At 43.1% G+C, this 19,669-nt stretch overlaps 2 protein-coding genes across 5 annotated transcripts in view; one reads left to right on the top strand and one right to left on the bottom strand.

The window, feature by feature from the left end:
- The window catches only part of tmc5 (transmembrane channel like 5), a 21,296-nt gene extending 14,327 nt beyond the window's left edge, over nucleotides 1-6,969 (top strand). For all 3 annotated transcript variants that reach the window (XM_054779570.1, XM_054779569.1, XM_054779568.1), the window contains 6 exons: nucleotides 932-1,007; nucleotides 4,108-4,241; nucleotides 4,403-4,576; nucleotides 4,826-4,904; nucleotides 4,975-5,067; nucleotides 5,137-6,969. In XM_054779570.1, coding sequence (XP_054635545.1) covers nucleotides 932-1,007; nucleotides 4,108-4,241; nucleotides 4,403-4,576; nucleotides 4,826-4,904; nucleotides 4,975-5,067; nucleotides 5,137-5,712 — 1,132 coding nt within the window. In that variant the 3' untranslated portion in view covers nucleotides 5,713-6,969. The remainder of the gene's footprint in view (nucleotides 1-931; nucleotides 1,008-4,107; nucleotides 4,242-4,402; nucleotides 4,577-4,825; nucleotides 4,905-4,974; nucleotides 5,068-5,136) is intronic.
- LOC129182913 (germ cell-specific gene 1-like protein) lies at nucleotides 5,168-19,669 on the bottom strand. Of its 2 annotated transcripts, XM_054779572.1 has the most exons (5): nucleotides 19,220-19,669; nucleotides 15,497-15,544; nucleotides 12,505-12,657; nucleotides 8,593-8,704; nucleotides 5,168-7,974 (listed from the first exon to the last, which is right to left on the bottom strand). In XM_054779572.1, exons 1-5 carry the CDS (start codon nucleotides 19,506-19,508, stop codon nucleotides 7,680-7,682), a joined length of 897 nt encoding a protein of 298 aa, XP_054635547.1. In that variant the 5' UTR covers nucleotides 19,509-19,669; the 3' UTR covers nucleotides 5,168-7,679. The 2 variants fall into 2 exon arrangements, with proteins under 2 accessions (XP_054635547.1, XP_054635548.1); XM_054779573.1 differs by lacking the exon at nucleotides 15,497-15,544.

Raw genomic sequence — 19,669 nt, 5'->3', positions numbered from 1 at the left:
GTACCGGTAGGAGGCCTCTGGGAAGACCCATGACACGTTGGAGAGACTATGTCTCCCAACTGGCCTGGGAACAGCCTGGGATCCACCGGGAGGAGCTGGAATGAAGTCGCTGGGGAGAGGGAAGTCTGGGCTTTCCTGTTTAGGCTGCTGTCCCCGCGACCCGACCTCGGATAAGCGGAAGATGGATGGATGGATGGACCTCATTCACTTCTCTACCCCGAGTATTAAAGAAGTTAGAGCACATTTCATAGCAGGAAATAGTGCCTTTGGTCCCCATTGCTTTAACATTGAGTCACGACAAAAGCTGTAATCGACCCACGAACCTCGGCAAGTACAATCGTACTATAAATGATATAACAACTTAGGCTGTGACATTTGCTTTAAAGTCAACAGAGTAGTCATTTACATTTTTTTGATACTGAAAAAGTCCAGGGCAGAAAATCAAGTGTCATAATTTGTGTACAGCAGGACGGAATATTTGTTTCCACGCCGCACTACAAAATGCATTTACACAGTAATTCCGGGGCAAAAATAACATATTTCGCACCATCAAATTTGAATGAAATTTCATATCACCTGAGCTGAACACGTATTCCTTCGCGCTTTCCTCGCCTTTGTTTACATTCTCTACGGTGTGTGTAGACTACGGTACTCTGGAGAGCTCAGGGTTGAGTCGAGGATTGGTGATAAAAATGTAATATCCAAAAGCTCTTGTCGAGTATAATACGTTAAACCAAATCCGATCCAAATGTATGCACCCCCCATGTACTCAAAATGGTACAACCTTGGTCGCATGACATTTTCATATGATTCGACTGCGAGTTTGATAGCCGAATCACAGTCCTTCGAATCGGATTATCGAATAGTCGACTATTCTCCGACACCCCTACTTATCATACACTGTTCTGCTCTCTGCCTCTCTTAACTGTAGGATTGGGATTTATTTCTCTCCACTGCTGCCTGCCATCCAGATTGTCAAGTTGTTCACCTTGTTTTACATAAAAAAGGTAAACATATCCTGCATATACTGTGTGTACGGCGGTGTGAATATTTGAAATATTAGTCAATGACAACACAACTGAACAGAAATTGCAGTTTTTAAATGAAACTTTTTATTACTGAAAGGAAAAAAAATCCAAAGCTTCAAGGCCTGGTGTGAACAAGTGATTTCCCCCTAAACCTAATAACAGGTTGGGCACTTGCAATGAGTCTCTTACAGCGCTGGGGAGAAATTTTGCAGAATTGTTGTCATTCAGCCACATTGGAGGGTTTTCCAGCATGAGCACCTTTTTAAGGTCATGCCACAGCATCTTAATAGGATTCAGGTCAGGACTTTGACTAGGCCACTCCAAAGTCTTCAGCCATTTAGAGGTGGACTTGCTGGTGTGTTTTGGATCATTGTCCTGCTGCAGAACCCAAGTTGGTTTCAGCTTGAGGTCACCAACAGATGGCCTGACATTCTCCTTCAGCAGAATGCTTCCATTTATCACAGCAAGTCTTCCAGGTCCTGTTGCAGCAAAACAGCCCCAGACCATCACACTACCACCACCATATTTTTCTGTTGGTATGATGTTCTTTTTCTGAAATGCGACCAGATGTAATGGGACGCACATCAAAGTTAAACTTTTGTCTCGTCAGACCACAGAGTATTTTCCCAAAGGTCTTAAGACGTTTTTCTGGCAAAATTGAGACGAGCCTTAAAGTTGTTTTTGTTCAGCAGTGGTTTTGGTCTTGGAACTCTGCCATGCGGCTCTTTTTGCCCAGCATCTTTCTTATGGTGGAGTCATGAACACTGACCTTAACTGAGGCAAGTGAGGCCTGCAGTTCTTTGGATGTTGTTGTGGGGTCTTTTGTGACCTCTTGCAAGAGTCATCGCTGCGCTCTTGGGGTCATTTTGGTTGTTTGGCCACTTATGGGAAGGTTCACCACTGTTCCATGTTTTTACCATTTGTGGATAATGGCTCTCACTGTGGTTGGCTGGAGTCCCAAAGCTTTAGAAATGGCTTTATAATCTTTTCCACACTGATAGATCTCAATTAATCTCAGTTATGTTTTAACAGGGGGGCAATCACTTTTTCACACAGGGCCATGTAGGTTTAGAATTTTTTTTCTCCCTTAATAATAAAAAGTTTCATTTAAAAACTGCATTTTGTGTTCAGTTGTGTTGTCATTGACTAATATTTACATTTGTTTGATGATCATTCAACATATTGGATGCTGTACCAGACACAAGACCACTGCAGCGTCTATTAGCTCTCTTGTCTGACCTGACTATGTTTGTGTAGCTTGGTCAACGTCTCATAATGTTAATTCAGTCCCAGTGAAGGCTTGTGTAATGTGTAATGAAATGTTCAGCAGGGTTTGGACTTTATGGATGAATAGCCATTTTGCTGTGAGGTCAACCAATTGCACAGAATAAATGAATTCAGGATAATTGGTAATTGGACCCTGGCTTGATGTGGCCTTGCTGAATCTTTCATGAACATTGTGAAGGACCTTTGAGGTAATGCCAGGCAAAGCTCTTCATAGAAGGAACCCCTCACGTTTTCCATTACAGGATGACAATTTAATTACATTGCTTTTTTTCGGATTTTATGACATTACACATCCCTCCAGGATTTCGTGGGCCTTTTTGTGATTGTTGCGGCCTAAAATGTGCAATCTGGCGTCAGCTTTTTCGCACAGTTGCGGCAAATGGTGCCACGTTTTGAGGCGGATTTTGTCACGGTTTGTCAGGAAACGCGGTGCGGCTGTCGAATGTTTTGACCCCCGGTATGCAGAGACAGAGGCAGCGGTGTGCAAATAAAAGTCCAGAGGGAAAAAGGCTCTGTGAAAGAAGATACTCGGCAGTCTTAGGCAGTAGCAACAGGTCATGAGAACGTTCAGGTGGTAACAGATGCAATGAACCAACGCCATCCCTCAGACGACGCTGGGCTTATAAACCTAACTAATTGCACTAGCGAACAGCTGCACCCAATTACACTGGGGTAAAGCGGCCGCCTCTTACCCCCAGCAGGAAGTGCAGCATTCCATAATAAGAGCAGAAGACAGGAAGTGATAATTCCTGTCCTGCGGAACATGACAGATTTTTTTTTCAATAACATTGCATCAGCTTGATTTTATGCATTAGTTATTAATGTTTTAAGTGTTCCTTGCAACCTTAACCTTCAAAAAGCACAGGATTTCAACAAATCTAAGAAAATATGCTTTATTTTCATATTCTCAAGTGCAGAGCACATTTTTGGCCTGGTCCCCTCCAGGATCTTGCTGGCCTTGTTTGAGATGCCCAGTTTTGCTGGGGTTTTTTTCTTTTTAGGTGTTTGCTGCAATAAAACTGCAGGATAAAGTGAAAGTTACAATAAATGGATGTAATAATCATCCACATGAAGAAATTAATAAATACATTCTTGGAATATTTTACTCTGTGCATAGTGAATCTACAGAATCGAAGAATTTCACATCTTTAATTAAATTAAACCACTGAAGTGAATATTGTGGTAGATGATTCAATACGCATCTAGATTATGATTCAAACAACATATATTTGAAGCAATTAAAAACGATTTTGAGTACACGCATGTTTTGCACCATTCTAAAGCATGCTGGTAACCTCTAGCATTTTCTGGGAAAGTTGTTATTTTATTATTATTATTATTTTATTACTAATAGCAGGATACCAACAAAGTGCAGTTGTACCAAAATACTCCCACAATGCAAGGACAATGCACGCACCTGGACTAAATAGATGGGAAACTAAACGAGCCGCAGGTGCGAGAGAATAAGGAAAATGAAAACAGACACAGAACAGGGCAACGCGGGAGGAACTACAAAATAAGGGTCATGAAAACAGGAACTGAGGCATAAGACGTGAACGTAAACAACCTATCGCGCCAGCTAGCTACCAGAGTGTGACAAAAGCATTGCAATCAATAAAACAGTATGCCAAATTTTAATGTGGAACCTGTCAAAATATCAAAAAATTGAAATATTTAATTGACATCTCTGAACACAATGTTTTACCACTTTTTTTGTGTCATTTCTGACTAGCGGATACCTTTTCATGAGGTTGAAAATGTCCAAGATATGAACGAGTCTGTTTTTCTCCAGGTCAGCTTGACCCACAACTGTCAGCCTCCACGACGAACAGGCAGGGCAGCTCAGATGCAAACCATCTTCATTGCCCTCCTCTTCTTCCCATTCTTTGTGGGAGCCCTGTGCATGGTTGCATACACAGCATGGAGGTATGAGGACATCATCACGAGGACAAAATCACATTTTATTATATGGAAAGGAGATTCAGTGGCAAAAAAATCAAATTAAATACACAAATCCACATTCTGGACCAGTGAAAAGTCTGTCATTTTATTCAAATCGAGCCCTCTTATGTCCACTTTCTCTGTAGACTGACTCCCTCGCAGCAGTGTGGCCCTTTTCGGGGCCTGAACAACACCTTCAGTGTGGTTGGAATCTGGATTGATGGTCTCGAGCACATCCCTGGTTCTCACGGGGCCATCTGGATCTATGAAAATGTCATAAGAAGTGAAATTGTTTACTTTCTCTGCACACTCATAATCTTGTAAGTGCATACTGCGCAGCAGTCCTGTGTCTGTGTGTGTGTGTGTGTGTGTGTGTGTGTGTGTGTGTGTGTGTTCAACTTAAATCTCCATTTGTTTCTACGTTTTCCAATACGAATACGAACATTGTGCAGTGTATATTTGTGATGGGAAACCTGTGATGGTTTCTATGTGCATCATCTGTTGCATTTTTGTCGTTCGTTCCACTTGACTGATGTTCTCTGTCTATGATCCTACTTGTATCTTGTCAGAGTGATCATATATCTCTTCTGGCAAGTCACTCAGGGCCGCAAGCAACTCATCGGTCTACTGAGACAGCAAATTGTCAATGTGAGTGTGACTCAAGTGTGTATGTGTGTGTTGGAATTGTACATCCCTAAACTTCTATTCTTCTCACCAGGAGGGGAAGGACAAGTCTTTCTTGCTGGAAAAGCTGCAGAACCTCCAGAAATCTCATCGTAATAACAAACGCAAACAGAAGAATCAAAAGAGGGTATGTTTTTTTAAAAAAAAAAAATTTTAATACTGTAAATACAAATGAGTTAATGTTTTCCTGTGTCAGCACCGCAAACGCTTTGATGGCAGTTCTTCGGGCACTCAGTCCAACTCCAATGCCATGGTTCAGGCTTTAATCCTTCACCAACGGCTTGAGGAAGGAGAGGAGAGACGCAGCCCCGGTGGAGCCCCCGTTCCCTCGGATATCTTCCGTTCTGATGCCACACTGGCCAATCGGAGAGCTGAGGATCAAGACAGAAGAGAGCTTTACCCGATGCGCCAGTCGTCCTTCATTCCGGGGATTCTTGCCAGGCACATGGATGAGGACAATGAAAGGGATGTCAACTACAGTACAGCAGAGTTTCCTGAACCCCCTCTCAACACATCCTTGGCTGTGATGCAGGCAATGCAGGCAAGACAAAGAGAAGAAGATGCAGAGCACGAAGGAGAGGACTTGCCATCTTCCTACTCTTACGCTATGATGCAAGTCATGCAAGCAAGACGGAAAGCAGAGAGTGAGGAGAGTCTCCATTGGGGCAGCACTGCTCCTCATGAAAACCCACCTCCTGCCAGCTCCAGCGCTCTCATCCAGGCAATGTTAGCCCGGCAGCAGGCCCAGAATGAGTTTGACGATGGCTACTGAACTCAGACTTTGCAAGGAATCAATACTGAAAACAGCGAGACTGAGGGTCTTATTAAGATGAGCCGATTCAGCATCTTGACTTCTACTTCTACTTTTTCCAACAAAACTGCAGGACAAAACTAATTTGCACAAACTAGAAACATCTACAGTATTTATTTGAGAGTGCAGTTTCACTTTAAAGGGATAGTTGGGATTTTTTGACATGAAGTTGTGTGACATCCCCATCAGCAGTGTCCCAAATCAACAGAGACTCCCCCAACCACAACTGGTCCCCTAAGCCCTGGGTCCCCGGATTTCGGTGATTTCGCTGTGGAACACACACACACGTAAACACACGTCAGCGATCGGTGATGTCTGATTTTTTCGAGGAGGCATTTTTGTGCTCAAATGTAGTACTCTTTCGAACGCATACTGTTTTGAGAAGCCGAACACCTTACTTGAGTAACCCCAGCGACTACCTGGAACTACATTCTTCATCACTGAAATCTGAGGATGTCATACAACTTCATGTCAAAAAACCTTCATATACCCTATTAGTATATTTTCATTAAAAAAAAATGATATGACAAATATATATGCCAGGGGTCGGGAACCTTTTTGGCAGAGAGAGCCACATATGTTAAAATGCATTTCTGTGAGAGCCATATCATATCTTTTTTTAACATTGAATACAACTAAATGCATGCATTTTTAAGCAAGACCAACAATTTTAGAATTCACTAAGTCTCTAAATGTATGTTCGATCCCAACAACATAATTATATGTCTTTTTTTGCGCGAGAGGCTAAACGAGGTGCTGATGCAACTCCTTATCAAAGGATTAGACTTCAGGGCAATTGAAATGCCATAAAAACAGCCGCTAGATGGCGGAAGTGCATGTTTTTAATAGCATTGTTAAACTGAAGCTCACAAATGAATAAGTAAATATTTGTTGCCATGAATGTGACTTCAGGTGCTGCAGGTACCATACCCTTGTGAACATCAGTTGAACAGCACTGTACTGCAGAAAGTCATTTGTTGCTCCAAAAATGGCAAGAAAAAAAGGGGAATTCCATCTCAACACTTCAAAATGTACCGGTAGCTTTTTCTGCCAGAGAAATTGGAGTGTTCTACAAGTATTCACCGGGTGTGTACTTTGGATTGGTTTTAATGCACAAACTGTACAAAAGTGGCCCCGCATCCTTTCTGTATGCGACCCTCAACGGAAAAAGTTAGGACACTCTTGCTCTAATAAACCTGACTGACGACGGGTACTTCACAGCAAAGGTTTCTGCCCATTTTTTTTGTTTCATGACACAACACCGCCCTCTATGGGTGCAATGTCAAATCACCGCAAGGCCTTTTGGTCAAACCAATTTGAAAATGACACATTTGGTCAACTTGGGATTTATTGCCTTCAAATTGAAGCAGAAAACATCAAACATAAAAATGAGAAAAAAAATGTAAATCCTTCACAAAGTGCAAGACGACACATTCTGGCATCCTTCACAAGGGCATGCGATGCGTTTGCCCGTGTGGGGGTTACACGAGTGAGCGTTTGTCCTTGCAAACACCCAGATGGTAAATTACACATCATTTCCTACAACAACCTGTTAAAAAAAACAACAAAAAAACCACACACACACACACACTTACAATCCACTGCTTACTTACGTCACAACTTTGTCTGTAGGCACAAGATTAGCTGCACGCTTTTGTGGCTTTATTTGCAAGTTGAAAAGCATTTTCTCTCCCTTTACGGTTAGACAGTCATTTGCATTTTATAAAACCTGTTCAATAAGGCGAGAAGCATCCAAGAGACCTTCACTGCAATAATGGGAATTTACTTTCTTTCAAATCTACGTCATTCACAACTCACACCCGCTGGGGCAAGATTCAATTAAGGCAGAGTTGAAATGTTTCCCGTGGAGTTACCAGTGCGGGCTGAAGTGCTTGTCAGGCTTGTAGACCACCGACCCCCCCCCCCTCTCAGCACTGTTCTTCCCCTAGAGAGCCTCGAATGTCACTCAGGTCTAAGGAGTCCGCCGGTATGGGAGTTATCCTGCCACTCTTCAGCGTCTGGCTGGAATAAACCTCCACAGATTTGGAGATGGAGTGTACAGAGGGTTCTCTGAAATATTCGAAAGCCTCCCTTGCGTGCTCCTCCCGAATGCTCTGCTCGAAAGTCTTGCGTTTGTGCCTGAACTCGATGACGGTCTTGGTGTAGGAGTTGAGCGTGGTGACCGACGCGCCCATGCAGCAGGTGAAGGACGCCCAGGCCATGCTGAAATCACACAACACACACGCTCGGGTTTGGTTACTCGGGACTCACTTTGAGAGGGAAAAAGTGGCGCTCAATCCAAACTGCGTTTTGATAGCCCCCCCTCGTTATCGTCGCCGCATGTTTGCCTAGATTAGTGTCAATCCCTTTAAGTCCCTCTGCTCTCCTCAAGTAAAGCGGGTCGCGTGTGAGGTCAGACAATCAAATCATCATCTCGTGTACTTAGCGCTCAGGTTGGTCAATGCTCCTAAAAGGTCAAGAATTGTTTAGCCTCACAGATGAATTTTCCACACACTGCGCATATTGTAAAGGGGTGAAATATCATCCCCTTATGCAATCCCAATCACGCCTGTATCGGGGCTTTGCCACCAAAGCCTAATCCTGCATAACATGAGAGCTTTGGGGGGGTTTTCATTAGTGACAGCGATGCTGGGGAGAGGTGAGAGTCCAGCTACACAACTATTTCAGGCGGCCACATGGAAATGTTGGAATTCCTCTGTGGGTTGGACTTTCTTAAAAAGGTATCGGGTCATAATAACGGGTTGGATTAAATTGCTGGTGGATTTTAAATGTTGTCTTTCACGTCGCTAAGTCAATGTCAATAACAGACTTGAATCATACCAGAAGGACCAGCCGTAGTCCCAGTTGTAGGGCCTCCAGTCAGGGGGGCCCAGACTGACGGTGACCTGGAAGACCTGTGTGTACATCACATGAGCCACCATGCCCAGGAGACCTGAATTCAAATGGACAAGGTCAGAAAATGTACCAACATGACGGTCCACGGTGCGACTCGGAGTGTTGGTTATGGGAGGTGCCTGTTTCGACTATGAAGCCCTCTGAAAAAAAACCTAACAACGTTTTGCTGTGATGATGCATTAACAGGTACATTGATGACACGTGTAATACTTACAGCATCTTGCCGTATTTTGATGATTTAAGACATTACTGGAACTTTTTACCTCGGCGCATTGGTTTGACGTAACCCATTGGAGCGAGCGCGACTTCCGTCAACAACGGTGGCATAGAAACAGCGACGACACTTCCCATGTCGGCTCTCATTGGGGTGGCGGCGTCTTCCCGCACGAGACACAACACTCTTCCGTCTGTTGTGAGTGACGCTAAGATGAGTATAGATTTTCTTGCTAGCTGCTACAATAACAACATCGCTGTAGCTTGGCTAATATACACGTCAGTTACGGAAATGGAACACTGTTGGCGTTTTTTTCTTGAGGGCTTTTTGTTAGCGCTTCAGCGTCAAAATAGGCGCCTCTCATGACGTCCATTGTTAGCTGACTCGTACTAACTTGTTTTCTCTCGTTAGAACGCACAGAAAAGGGAAAGGAATATGTGTTCATGTTTCACATAAGGATTGCGGTTGATGGGCAAAATTCCCCCCAAAAAAGTGCAGTTTTCCTTGAACTGGCAGTACCAGTGACGTGCGGTGAGGTTCGTGGCTGGTGAGGCACTGCCTCCTTCGGCATTATTTTTAATTTTGTTCAAACATTTTGCTTCAAATACTTATTTGTCCCATTTGGTCATTTTTGTGATTAACAGACAAAACTTGTATTTGTACAGTAGAACCTTGGTTAGCGTGATGGATGCCCCGATCTGATTGATGAGAATTGTAAAACTATAAAAAGACTTGAGTCAGCCGCTGATGACATCATCGATGGGCAACTAGCTGACTTCCAGTTCTGGCTGCCATTTTGTTAGCAAAATATGCTAACAAGGACGTTTGTGATAGAGAACACAGTTGGAATCACACAGTATATTAACTCATTCAATACCAAAGATGTATTTATACGTTTTTATAAACGTGAACGCACGATCCCCAAGGATTATTTATACATCTTTTACGTTTTTTTGTGCGAGAGGCAAAAAGAGGTGATGACGCAACTGCACACTCATAGAAGTCACTTTTTGAGCAGTTTTGAGCCACAAAAAGGGCCACAAGGTGGCAGAAGTGCATTCTGATAAGCGCTCGGCACGGCTCATTTGCATGTACAAACACGCTCGACAGCAAGGAGGAAGTGAGGGAGCGTGGAGGCGTGTGGCGTGCAGAAGGTTACGCATTGTAGGGGAATTTTAACGCATGCACACGGGTGCACACACACGTTCGTTCAAAAATGTGAAAATTGTAAATACTTCTTGGTGTTGTATTTGTAAATAAATTGTTATTTTGATGTGAAAGAAGCCTTTTTTTAGTTGTTTATGTTGCGGTATAGTTGTTTAGATATTTGAGCTGTCACAAAAGCAAACATTTGTGTCAAAGTGAAAGTTATGCTTGAAATTTGTCTTTACACAAAAAGCTGCATTTCTCCCTTTTCTAGTTGGGAACTGATATTTTCCTGAAACTTACCTATGTTCTACTGCTGATTACTAAAGAACGAAAAAAGGTAGAAACAAGCTTTTTTTTCCTGATAAAAGACGAGAGTCTAATCTTTCTTTTGGTGGGTTCCATGTTTATATAGCCACAGAACACAATATTCCGTCTACCTTGAAAGATCAGTCAAAATCGTCTAAAATGGCCGGTACTGAAGGGGTGGTCTTTTGAAAAATGGCTGGGGTTGAATGAATTAATAACACCACAAGTGCGCCATATTGTATGTACAAAAATCGAGACCAAATTTTTGCACAAATTTCCCACGTTAACCCCCCAAAAAACAGGGCAGACGCTAACTGAGGTTCCACTGTATATGAAGTACATGCACCCTATCCTTCTCCAGGAAAAGCTCTGTGACTTTGTTGTAAAAGTCTGATCATCTTCTGTTGAGCCTGGATATATAATCCTCCATGTTGGCAATCAAATGAATTTGTCCAGCAGAGCATAAAAATATCTTGAGTGCATCTGATCTGATTTTACAAAAGCTAAAATAACAACAACCTTTCTCTCTGTAGGATGGCAGCGACAAGCACCTTCCGGCTCATGCACGTCCACACCTTGCACAGCAGTGCGGCTAATTTATGGCAAAATTCTGATCCCGTAACATCTCCTTTACTTCAGAATAACTACTAATTGTTTAAATACTGTGCCGCTGGCGAGACAGTGAGGAAACAGTAGCTCTTTCTCTGGCTATCAGCTAGCAGTGCACTCACACCAGCTTGTCAACCCACTGGATGTCAGCAGAGGGCAGTACATATACACATTACTAACAACACTAAATTCATCACACAGCAACTTAACACTCACAGGTGTACCTGACAAATTTACAAACATACCAATATGAGTTTACAATGGGGGAAAAAACATTTTGCGCTGCAATGACGTCAGCTTCCCTTTGGGCTCCGGGCACTCTGGCTCCCTCTGGTGGACAGAGGCTGCATTGCAGCGCCATCTACCATTTTCTATGCTTTCCATGCTCCTCCAACAAAAAGGTTCTCTCAAACAAAATGCATTATGGAAAAACATTGTAAATGTTTTTTTCCATATTAAACTCATATTGGTACATGTTTCTATATTTATGGAGGTATATTTATTGAGTGTTAAGTTGCTGTGTGATGAGTTTAATGTTGTTTATAAGATGAAACCGTGACTGTTACATTAGGTATTGACCTCCTGCAATTTCCAGTGGGTTGCCAAGCTCGTCGTGATTGCTTCCTGCCAGATAAAAAGCTGACGGACTCACGGACTCATGCGCGTCACAATATGCCACCTTATGACGTGTACACGTGCGGCTTATACACCGGAATTTATGGTAATATAGTTTCTACTATGTAACACTCTTCTGCACTCTGTGCGGATGCTACCGGCCCCGCCTCCACCCACAGAGAAAGAGATTGTATGAGCTGAGAGCAAGGATTCTACGTGAGATCGGAGAGTGCTGTGTGTTCGCGGAGGCCTGGCTGGATGGAGGATTTACCGGACTCGGCGGTCTGGTTGGGGACATTTGCCGCTTGCCGGGGAGATCGGACTTTGGCGTATTGTGGACACAGAGCCTCGGGACTGTTCTCCCCAAATGTTACCAGCATGTAAGCTTTCCCATGAGGGCAAATAGCATCCTGTACCAAGTCTACAGCAAGATGAAAGGTGCTTTGAAGGCTCTTCCAAGTCCCCATTTTGGAAAAGCTAATGTCTCTTCTGTTGTTGTTGCTTAATTTATTGTTATTACTTTATTACTTATTCATTTTCTTGTGTTTTTCTTTCTTTCTTTCTGCTGGGAGAATGAACAGAACAAGAATTTCATTGCATAGCAGAACTACCTGTTACTGTGCATATGACAATAAAACTCTTGAATCTTAAATCTTGACAAACGGGCTCACTCCGTTCATGCCGTTGTTAAATGCCGTGGGGGATGGGAAAAACAGACATGCATCCACATGGCAATATATTGACGCCGGCAAAATTATCGATCTCATTTTCATTTATTGTGTGATTAATTAATGAATTCATAATTTATTCATCCCAGGCCTAGTGCCCACAAGACCGTTTTTTTCTGGCACCCCTACGGGACAGCAGACAATTATCTGTGTTAGGAATAAAACGGACATATCAAAAATACAAACTCACAACAGATAGAAATACAACGTGACAACCTGAGAGCACGGTGAAGACCGCGGCGAAGGCGTTGAGCTTGAGTCCGTCGATGACGTTGCTGGAGTGGACGAGCTCCAAACACATGAGGCTGAAGCCCACCACCAGTAAAACTATGTAGAGCATCTCAGACACCAGCGACAGCCACAGCATCCCTGATGAGAAGGATTGCAATCGCTAATTACGGTAAATACAATGAATATGGGATTACATATTTCCATCACACATTACTCCTTACATCTAAGGAGACTTTATGATATGGGGCTTTGTGTCTATCGGTGGTTTTGAAACAGATTTCTTAAAGATTGATTGTACAAACTCAGCAGTGTTTCCCATGCATTCAACGACTAGCGACAAATCGACAGACTTTCTGGTCTTACTGGACACTTTTGGAGCCTCTAGCATGAAAGCATACGTCGCTCTTCTCAACGAGCAGCCGACGCTGCTGCTGTGCGATGTAAAACAAAAAAAAACAACATGAAAAGAAGTGACATTTGTATTTATATATACATGTGTTGTATTTGTCATGTTTTTTGCTCACTTTTTGGTTCCCGCAGTGTCAATAAAAAATCTATGCACAAGCGTCATGTTCAATGATGCAAATGAAATGATGTCAACACTGACTATTTCACTATAAGGCTTTTTTTTTGTCCATTTTTTGTCAATTCAGCATCAATCAGACTAGCCATTGCCTATTGTAGTTCAATATTCAAGTTACAATGCATGCTACGTTCGGCATTACAGTTTGGACGTCTCTGTTCTGCCATTTTTTCCTATGGGGTGCTTTTATTTTGTATTTTTTTTACTCGTACCTGCATGCATCTTCATAGGTTTTATTTTTCTTCTCCTGGGACCATCGTTATCTATGTGTTGGATGTATTGTTAGCTGTTTTCTTGTTCCGTTTGACCGCATGCTTGTTTCCACCTTTGATGGTGAGTTTATGTTAGCCCGAGCTGTGCCTGCTAACCTGCTTTGTCATTTTATTATGCGCCACTTCGCTCTGTGTTCGGGAAGAACCTCGAGTGTGAAGGAAATGCGCTCATCTTGAGGAGAAGGAATGTTTATTTCTCCACTCTGCCCCTGCTCATTCATAGCGGCATGTCCTCATAAACACAAAACAGCCCCCTCCTGAACTGAACATGTCGACACGGCTGCCCGAAACACTGGCTAAGTGTGCGAAAAAACGTCAAAACTCGCAAAACAAGGTGCTGATGCAACTCCTCATCAAAGGATTAGACTTCAGGGCAATTGAAATGCCATAAAAGCAGCCACTAGATGGCGGGCGTGCATTTGATAAGATTTGAGAAAGGAGACACGTGACATGACAGGAAGCCCTTGCATGAAAGCAGCTGCTACATTGCCCACCACAAGAAAAAAAATGACGCATTGTAGGGAAATTTTAAGTGCACACACACACACACACACACACACACACACACACACACACATAGTTCAGTTCCAGCTCAAATAGTTCAGTTCCAAATGTGAACATTGTAAATAGTTCATGGTGTTATATTTGTAAATAAATTGTTACTTTGATGTTAAAAAAAATTGTGTTATGTTGTGGTATAGTTATTTCAGCTGCCACAAATGCAAAAAATATTTGTGTCAAATGCTTGAAATGTTCACAAAAAGCTGTTTTTCTCCCTTTTTTTTTTTTTTTTTTTTTAGTCGGGAACTGATATTTTCCTGAAACTTACCTATGTTCTACTGCTGATTACTACAGAACGGAAAAAGGTAGAAACAACATCTTTTATTTGATGAAAGACGAGAGTCTAATCTTTTTTTTGGTAGGTTCCATGTTTATATAACCATAGAACACAATATTGTGTGTGCCTTGAAAGGTCAGCCAAAATCATCTAAAACGGCCGCTAGTGAAGGGCTTGTCTTTTGAAAAATGGCTGGGATTGAACGAGTTAATAAAGTGACTGCCACAAGATCGGGCCGATCCAGTCGGTTGCCATATAACGTTCGTAACTCTGGGCCACACTCCAACACGGTAGGTGAGGCAATGTGCCTCAAAGCTGGTTGCCACTCAACTCCCGCCACTTGCAAGAAGACAAAAACGCAACACCGCCATGCAGACATGTCTGCGGTGTACGGTGGGTGAAGTTAGTTTCACGTTGGACGTTGGATATTTGGTTCCGCAGCTACAGCGGTAGTTCCCTCTCACTGTGCCCGGACTGCTGTGTCATGGTGCGGGGAGCTCGCACGGGAAGTGCTGCTCTAACCGCTTGTTGTTTACACTAGGGACTATTGGATGGACTTTTATTGGATTAGGGACCTGACTCACAGAAGTTTGTTACAAAAGCCAAACAATGCTGTCGGTCATGCTGTGGAATAAAAAAGTAAATTCAGCAATACTTTGGTTGTATTATTTTTAATGCTCTGAAGAGATATTATTATAGGCGTATTCAATTCTACAAATGAATGATTGTAACATAAGATTATTATTTAAAAAAAAAAAAAAAAAGGATCGGTACCGGATGGGCGAGACTATAAGAAAAATTGAATCAGAAGCCAAAAAATGTGGATCGGGACATGCGAGTCACTGACGCAAAAGAACTCCATGCTGGTAACATACGTGTAAAAGGTAAAAAATATATATATATATATATATATATATATATTTCAGAACATTTAAGAACATTTAAATGGAAAAAAGCAAAATTTAGGAAAAAATAAGAGATTCAAGATTAAAGATTAAAGAGATTCAAGATTAAAGCCATACTGTGTGAGAGGATCTTTTGTTCAATAAAATACGTTACTGAAGCTTCCTGCCACCGTGTCTCCGCACTGTGGCGTAACACCACACACAATCTTAGCAGCACGTGACACGATAGAGTGAATCAGTAACACTCGGTCATTTGGAAACAAGTGGAAAAGCTTGAACCGTAGCCGGACGTGTGACATCAGCAGGGAAATAACAACCTTTCATTTTCACCCTCATGTTAATAAGCTTTTTAGTTCGGTGGGGCTCAGCGGACGCTCACCTTTCTCTGACGCAGGAGCCAAGTCGATGAAGCTTCTGCATCTCTCACCTGGCATCACAGCAAAAATGTCATTATTATTGTGATTATTATCATATTGAGCATATTCCAGCACAAAACACCAACATTCTATTGCATAATAACAACACATTTCAAACAGATTGATACATTCTCGGGCCAGTAATTGACTTCCAACAGATGGTCGGTCAGTTGCCAAGCCCTCTTAACATCTGCTTCTTGCCGCGCTGCATTATAGTGACTCTGCACAGAACCGCAAACAATACAAACATATATTGTCCAAAAAAGCAAAACACCAAAACAAACAGGTGTAAACGCATGAAGCTTAGTGAACGTCCCGTCGCGTCGTCTGTCAAATGGAGACTGTTGCTGGATTTGTGGTAAAAGGAACTCTTTAATCAGGTAGACGGAGGTTGGCAACAGCTGTTTTGAGGAAAAACTCATCAAGGCCGCTGTTACATAATCCTTATTAACTCAAGCTGTCTCAGCCCCCCCCCGCTTGGTGAGACACAACACGTGCCAGCCGTTCCCTCCCGAATGATATCATTTGCGCGTCGTTTTTGTTGCCACGGCACATGAGGTAACCGGACGTGCGGCTCAGTTCCAGTATGTCGGAAGGGCCTTTAACACATTTGGGAAAACGAGCGCCACGGTACGTCCGGATTTCGCCACAGGAGAGTAATCCGGTCAGATAACAGCTTTGACCTCCGCTTGACATGACCTTACGCACACTTTAGCTTTACAATCATCTCCTCCCACAAGTCACTTGTTCTTTAATTACTCGCCCGGTGTTTAGAAACTCCTTTTGCATTCCTCTTTTTAACAGATGTTATACTCATCCCTATGTTATCCTGCTCAGAGTCAAGGGCGAGCTGGAGCCTATCCCAGCCGGCACCCTGCACTGGTTTCAGGGCACACGTGGAGACACGCAACCATTCACGGCGTCACAGAGTGGGAAAGGAAGTCAGGCGAGTGAACCGGTACACCGGGGATATCCAAAGCGTGGGCCGGGGGCCATTTGCATCCCATGACTCGCTTTTCATTGGCCCCTGGCACATTGTAGAAGTCAAATAAAACACAAAAAAACAGCAAAAAGAGAAAAAGCTGACATGAAACAACTTTAAATATAAAGTCATCCCTCGTTTAAAGCGGTTAATTGGTTCCAGACCCCACCTTGATAAGTACATTTCCCCAATATAGGATTCAATGTTAGAAATTGAATATTTTCGTAGTTAGAGCTAAATTCCCTGTTTAACATTATCAGAGCCCCTCTAGACACGAAATAACACGCCTATATTCACCTTGACATTACCATTATTCATTGCTTACAACACATCGCACAACCCTTATGCTGCATGGACTCGAGACGGCCACTGGCTAGCGAGCTAACCAGTTAGCCTCAAATGTATTTCTTCTAAACTTACGAAGCCAAAAACTTACCACTTCCACACGGAATGGAAGGAGATGACTCTATCACTCTATCATGTCGGACACACCATGGCGGTCTTCATGCAGTGTTAAGGTAATCTAATGTAAGCTAATGTAAGCTAATGTCTCAGTGGTTTGTGTCTTTACTGCTGCCTAGTGACCACAACACTACATAGCACTTGTATTTCAACATGTTTTGACTAATAATAGACCGTAGTCCATCATTTATTAATTCATTGTCCATACATCCATCTTCCGCTTATCCGAGGTGGAGTCGCGAGGGCAGCAGCCTAAGCAGGGAAGCCCAGACTTCCCTCTCGCCGGTCACTTCGTCCAGCTCCTCCTGGCGGATCCTGAGGCATTCCCAGGCCAGTTGGGACATATTCTCTCCAAAAGTGTCCTAGGTCTTCCCGAAGGTCTTCTACCGGTCGGACGTACCCTGAACGTCACCCCAGGGAGGTGTCTTGGAGGCATCTTGACCGGATGCCCAAGCCACCTCATCTGGGGTCACGGCTTGATGAAGCCAGCAGGACCACATCATCTGCAAAAAAGCAGAGACCCAATCCTGCGGCCACCAAACAGAACTCCTCAATGCCTTGAACAGAAGCGGTGACAAAGGGCAGCCCTGGCGGAGTCCAACCCTCACTGGAAACGAGTCCGACTTATTGCCGACATTATATGCCAACCAAACTGAATTAGCTGTTCCAATCTCCCATACTCCTGGAGTACTCCCCACAGAATTCCTTGAGGAACACGGTTCAATGCCCTCTCCAAGTTTTAAAACACATTATTAGTTTATTCATTTTTTGGAAAAAAACGCTACATAGTGAGGGAGCAATAATAGAACCGCGATACTGCGAGGGACGACTGTACAGTAGACTCGTTTATTTTCCACATCGGTTAGCGTTTTTTTTTGGTTAACGTACAAAATGTATGATAGAATTTTGCCTCAGCTTTTGTCCACTTTCCGGTTAGGGTCCAATATGACACGCACCTTGTCGTTGTATTAATACACTGCGTGTGTCCAACTGTGCTCTTTTTTTTACCACAAAGCGTACTTGTTAGCATCCAAAGCTTGCTAACAGAATGGCAACCGTAACCGGAGGTCAGCTACGTCGCCCGTCTCTGTTATCAGCGGTTGACTCTCAAGAGTGTGAACACAAAACAGGATTTTATAGTGTTACAACTGTAGTTTTAAACGTACATCATATACATGACAAATGAAAGGGACAAACGAACAGGTGAGGTTACGTTTAGCTTCAACTAACAAAGATAACAACGATATGGCAGCGAGCTCAACACCTTCCTCTTTAACACCACCTTCCTGTTTTGTCATGATTTATTTCTTCAACAGTGTTTCGCACCTTCTTTATCAAACCGCTTGCAACTTTCTTTGGCTCCATTTTGACGTCACCGCGTTTGCCGCCACGTTAACCGTAACAACTTACGTAAGTACGCCCGCAAACTGCCTTTGTGATACGGAAATGTTATTATTATACTTCCCATTCACTTTTAATGGTCACCAGGTGCGCCATTTGGTGATGGCCGCTATGGTGGGTTCAAGGACCGCCAAAGAAAGTGCGACATCTCAACGCTCGGTGGAAAAACATTATCGTTGAATCTTAAAAATCGCGTGCTGTCCATTTTACTGTCACATATTTATAAAATATTTATAAAATGGTGCCAACGGAACATTTTTTGACCAAACATCTGTGAATTTCAAATGCTTGAATGCTAAATCGCTACTGAGCTGTGATCCGCTGCATACAACCAACACGTGAAATACACTGAAGCACAAAAGTGAAGTCATTCGCAAAACTTTTGCCCATTAATGTATGTAACTTTTTTTTTTTTAAGCTTTTTTACAAAATTAAAAACATCGATTAAAATACACGATCAGTGACTGATTCGGCACTTTTAGCAGCACAACTGAAGAGATTCGAGAGATGAATCACAAATATGTGAGGTGTTGATTTAGCTAAATGTTTAGCAAAGCAGTTTGTAATATTCGAACAACCTTCAGTTGATATACAAGAGAGGGACACCTTCTTAATATGGCGCAATACAGCCCCACAATCACTTACCGTTTTATCAGTTGTTAGCTTTTTAAGCAACTTTTGCACTGGATTTCATGAGATTGTGCGGGTGTGGCTCGTGTTCATATATTTTTTTGGGGGGAAAAGTAACACCACGTCATAGTTATACACACACACACACACACACACACACACACACACACACACACACACACACACACACACACACACCTGCTGTTCTTACTTTCATCGTGGATATTCTCCTCACAAGAAAACCAGATGCCGGTGTGGAACTGGCGGAAGAGGAAGCGGTCGTCCCCGGTCTCCCAGCTGTAAACCACCTTGTTGGGGTCCGTCTCGTTGACGCCGTAGTCGATGCACTGGTGGGTCCGCAGCTTGCTGCACTTGGGCTTGGGTACCCTCTGCGTCCCAACACACCAGTAGGTGGTGATGAAAGCCGTGATGGAGAAGAACAAGGCGAAGAAGTTCAGGCCCACCGACAGAAGAGTCCTGCATTTGCGAGTTGTCTTCATTGTCTGGGACGCAGGGAGTTCATGGGTGCAAAGTGGAAGAATGGAGGTTATATCCGCAATGCTACAAGGAGGAAGTTAGTACCATTTCCAAAAACGCTCCATTGAGGAGGAGAAGACACACACAGTCTCTCCACTCTGGGGTCACTTTAGCATCATTAGAA

The sequence above is a fragment of the Dunckerocampus dactyliophorus genome, chromosome 6, assembly GCF_027744805.1.
Source record: "Dunckerocampus dactyliophorus isolate RoL2022-P2 chromosome 6, RoL_Ddac_1.1, whole genome shotgun sequence".
Lineage (NCBI taxonomy): Eukaryota > Metazoa > Chordata > Actinopteri > Syngnathiformes > Syngnathidae > Dunckerocampus > Dunckerocampus dactyliophorus.
The sequence above is the reverse complement of the archived record's forward strand: the minus strand, read 5'-3'. Positions and strand labels throughout refer to the sequence as shown.

What these genes read in the sequence shown, in the direction of transcription:
- LOC129182913 (XM_054779572.1), bottom strand. Translation starts at nt 19,508, where the DNA reads ATGAAGACAACTCGCAAATGCAGGACTCTTCTGTCGGTGGGCCTGAAC. An exon ending in GGAGAATATCCACGATGAAA is followed by an intron (nt 15,545 to 19,219) that starts GTAAGAACAGCA and finishes CTGTGATGCCAG; the next exon opens with GTGAGAGATGCAGAAGCTTC. An exon ending in GGCTCCTGCGTCAGAGAAAG is followed by an intron (nt 12,658 to 15,496) that starts GTGAGCGTCCGC and finishes CCTTCTCATCAG; the next exon opens with GGATGCTGTGGCTGTCGCTG.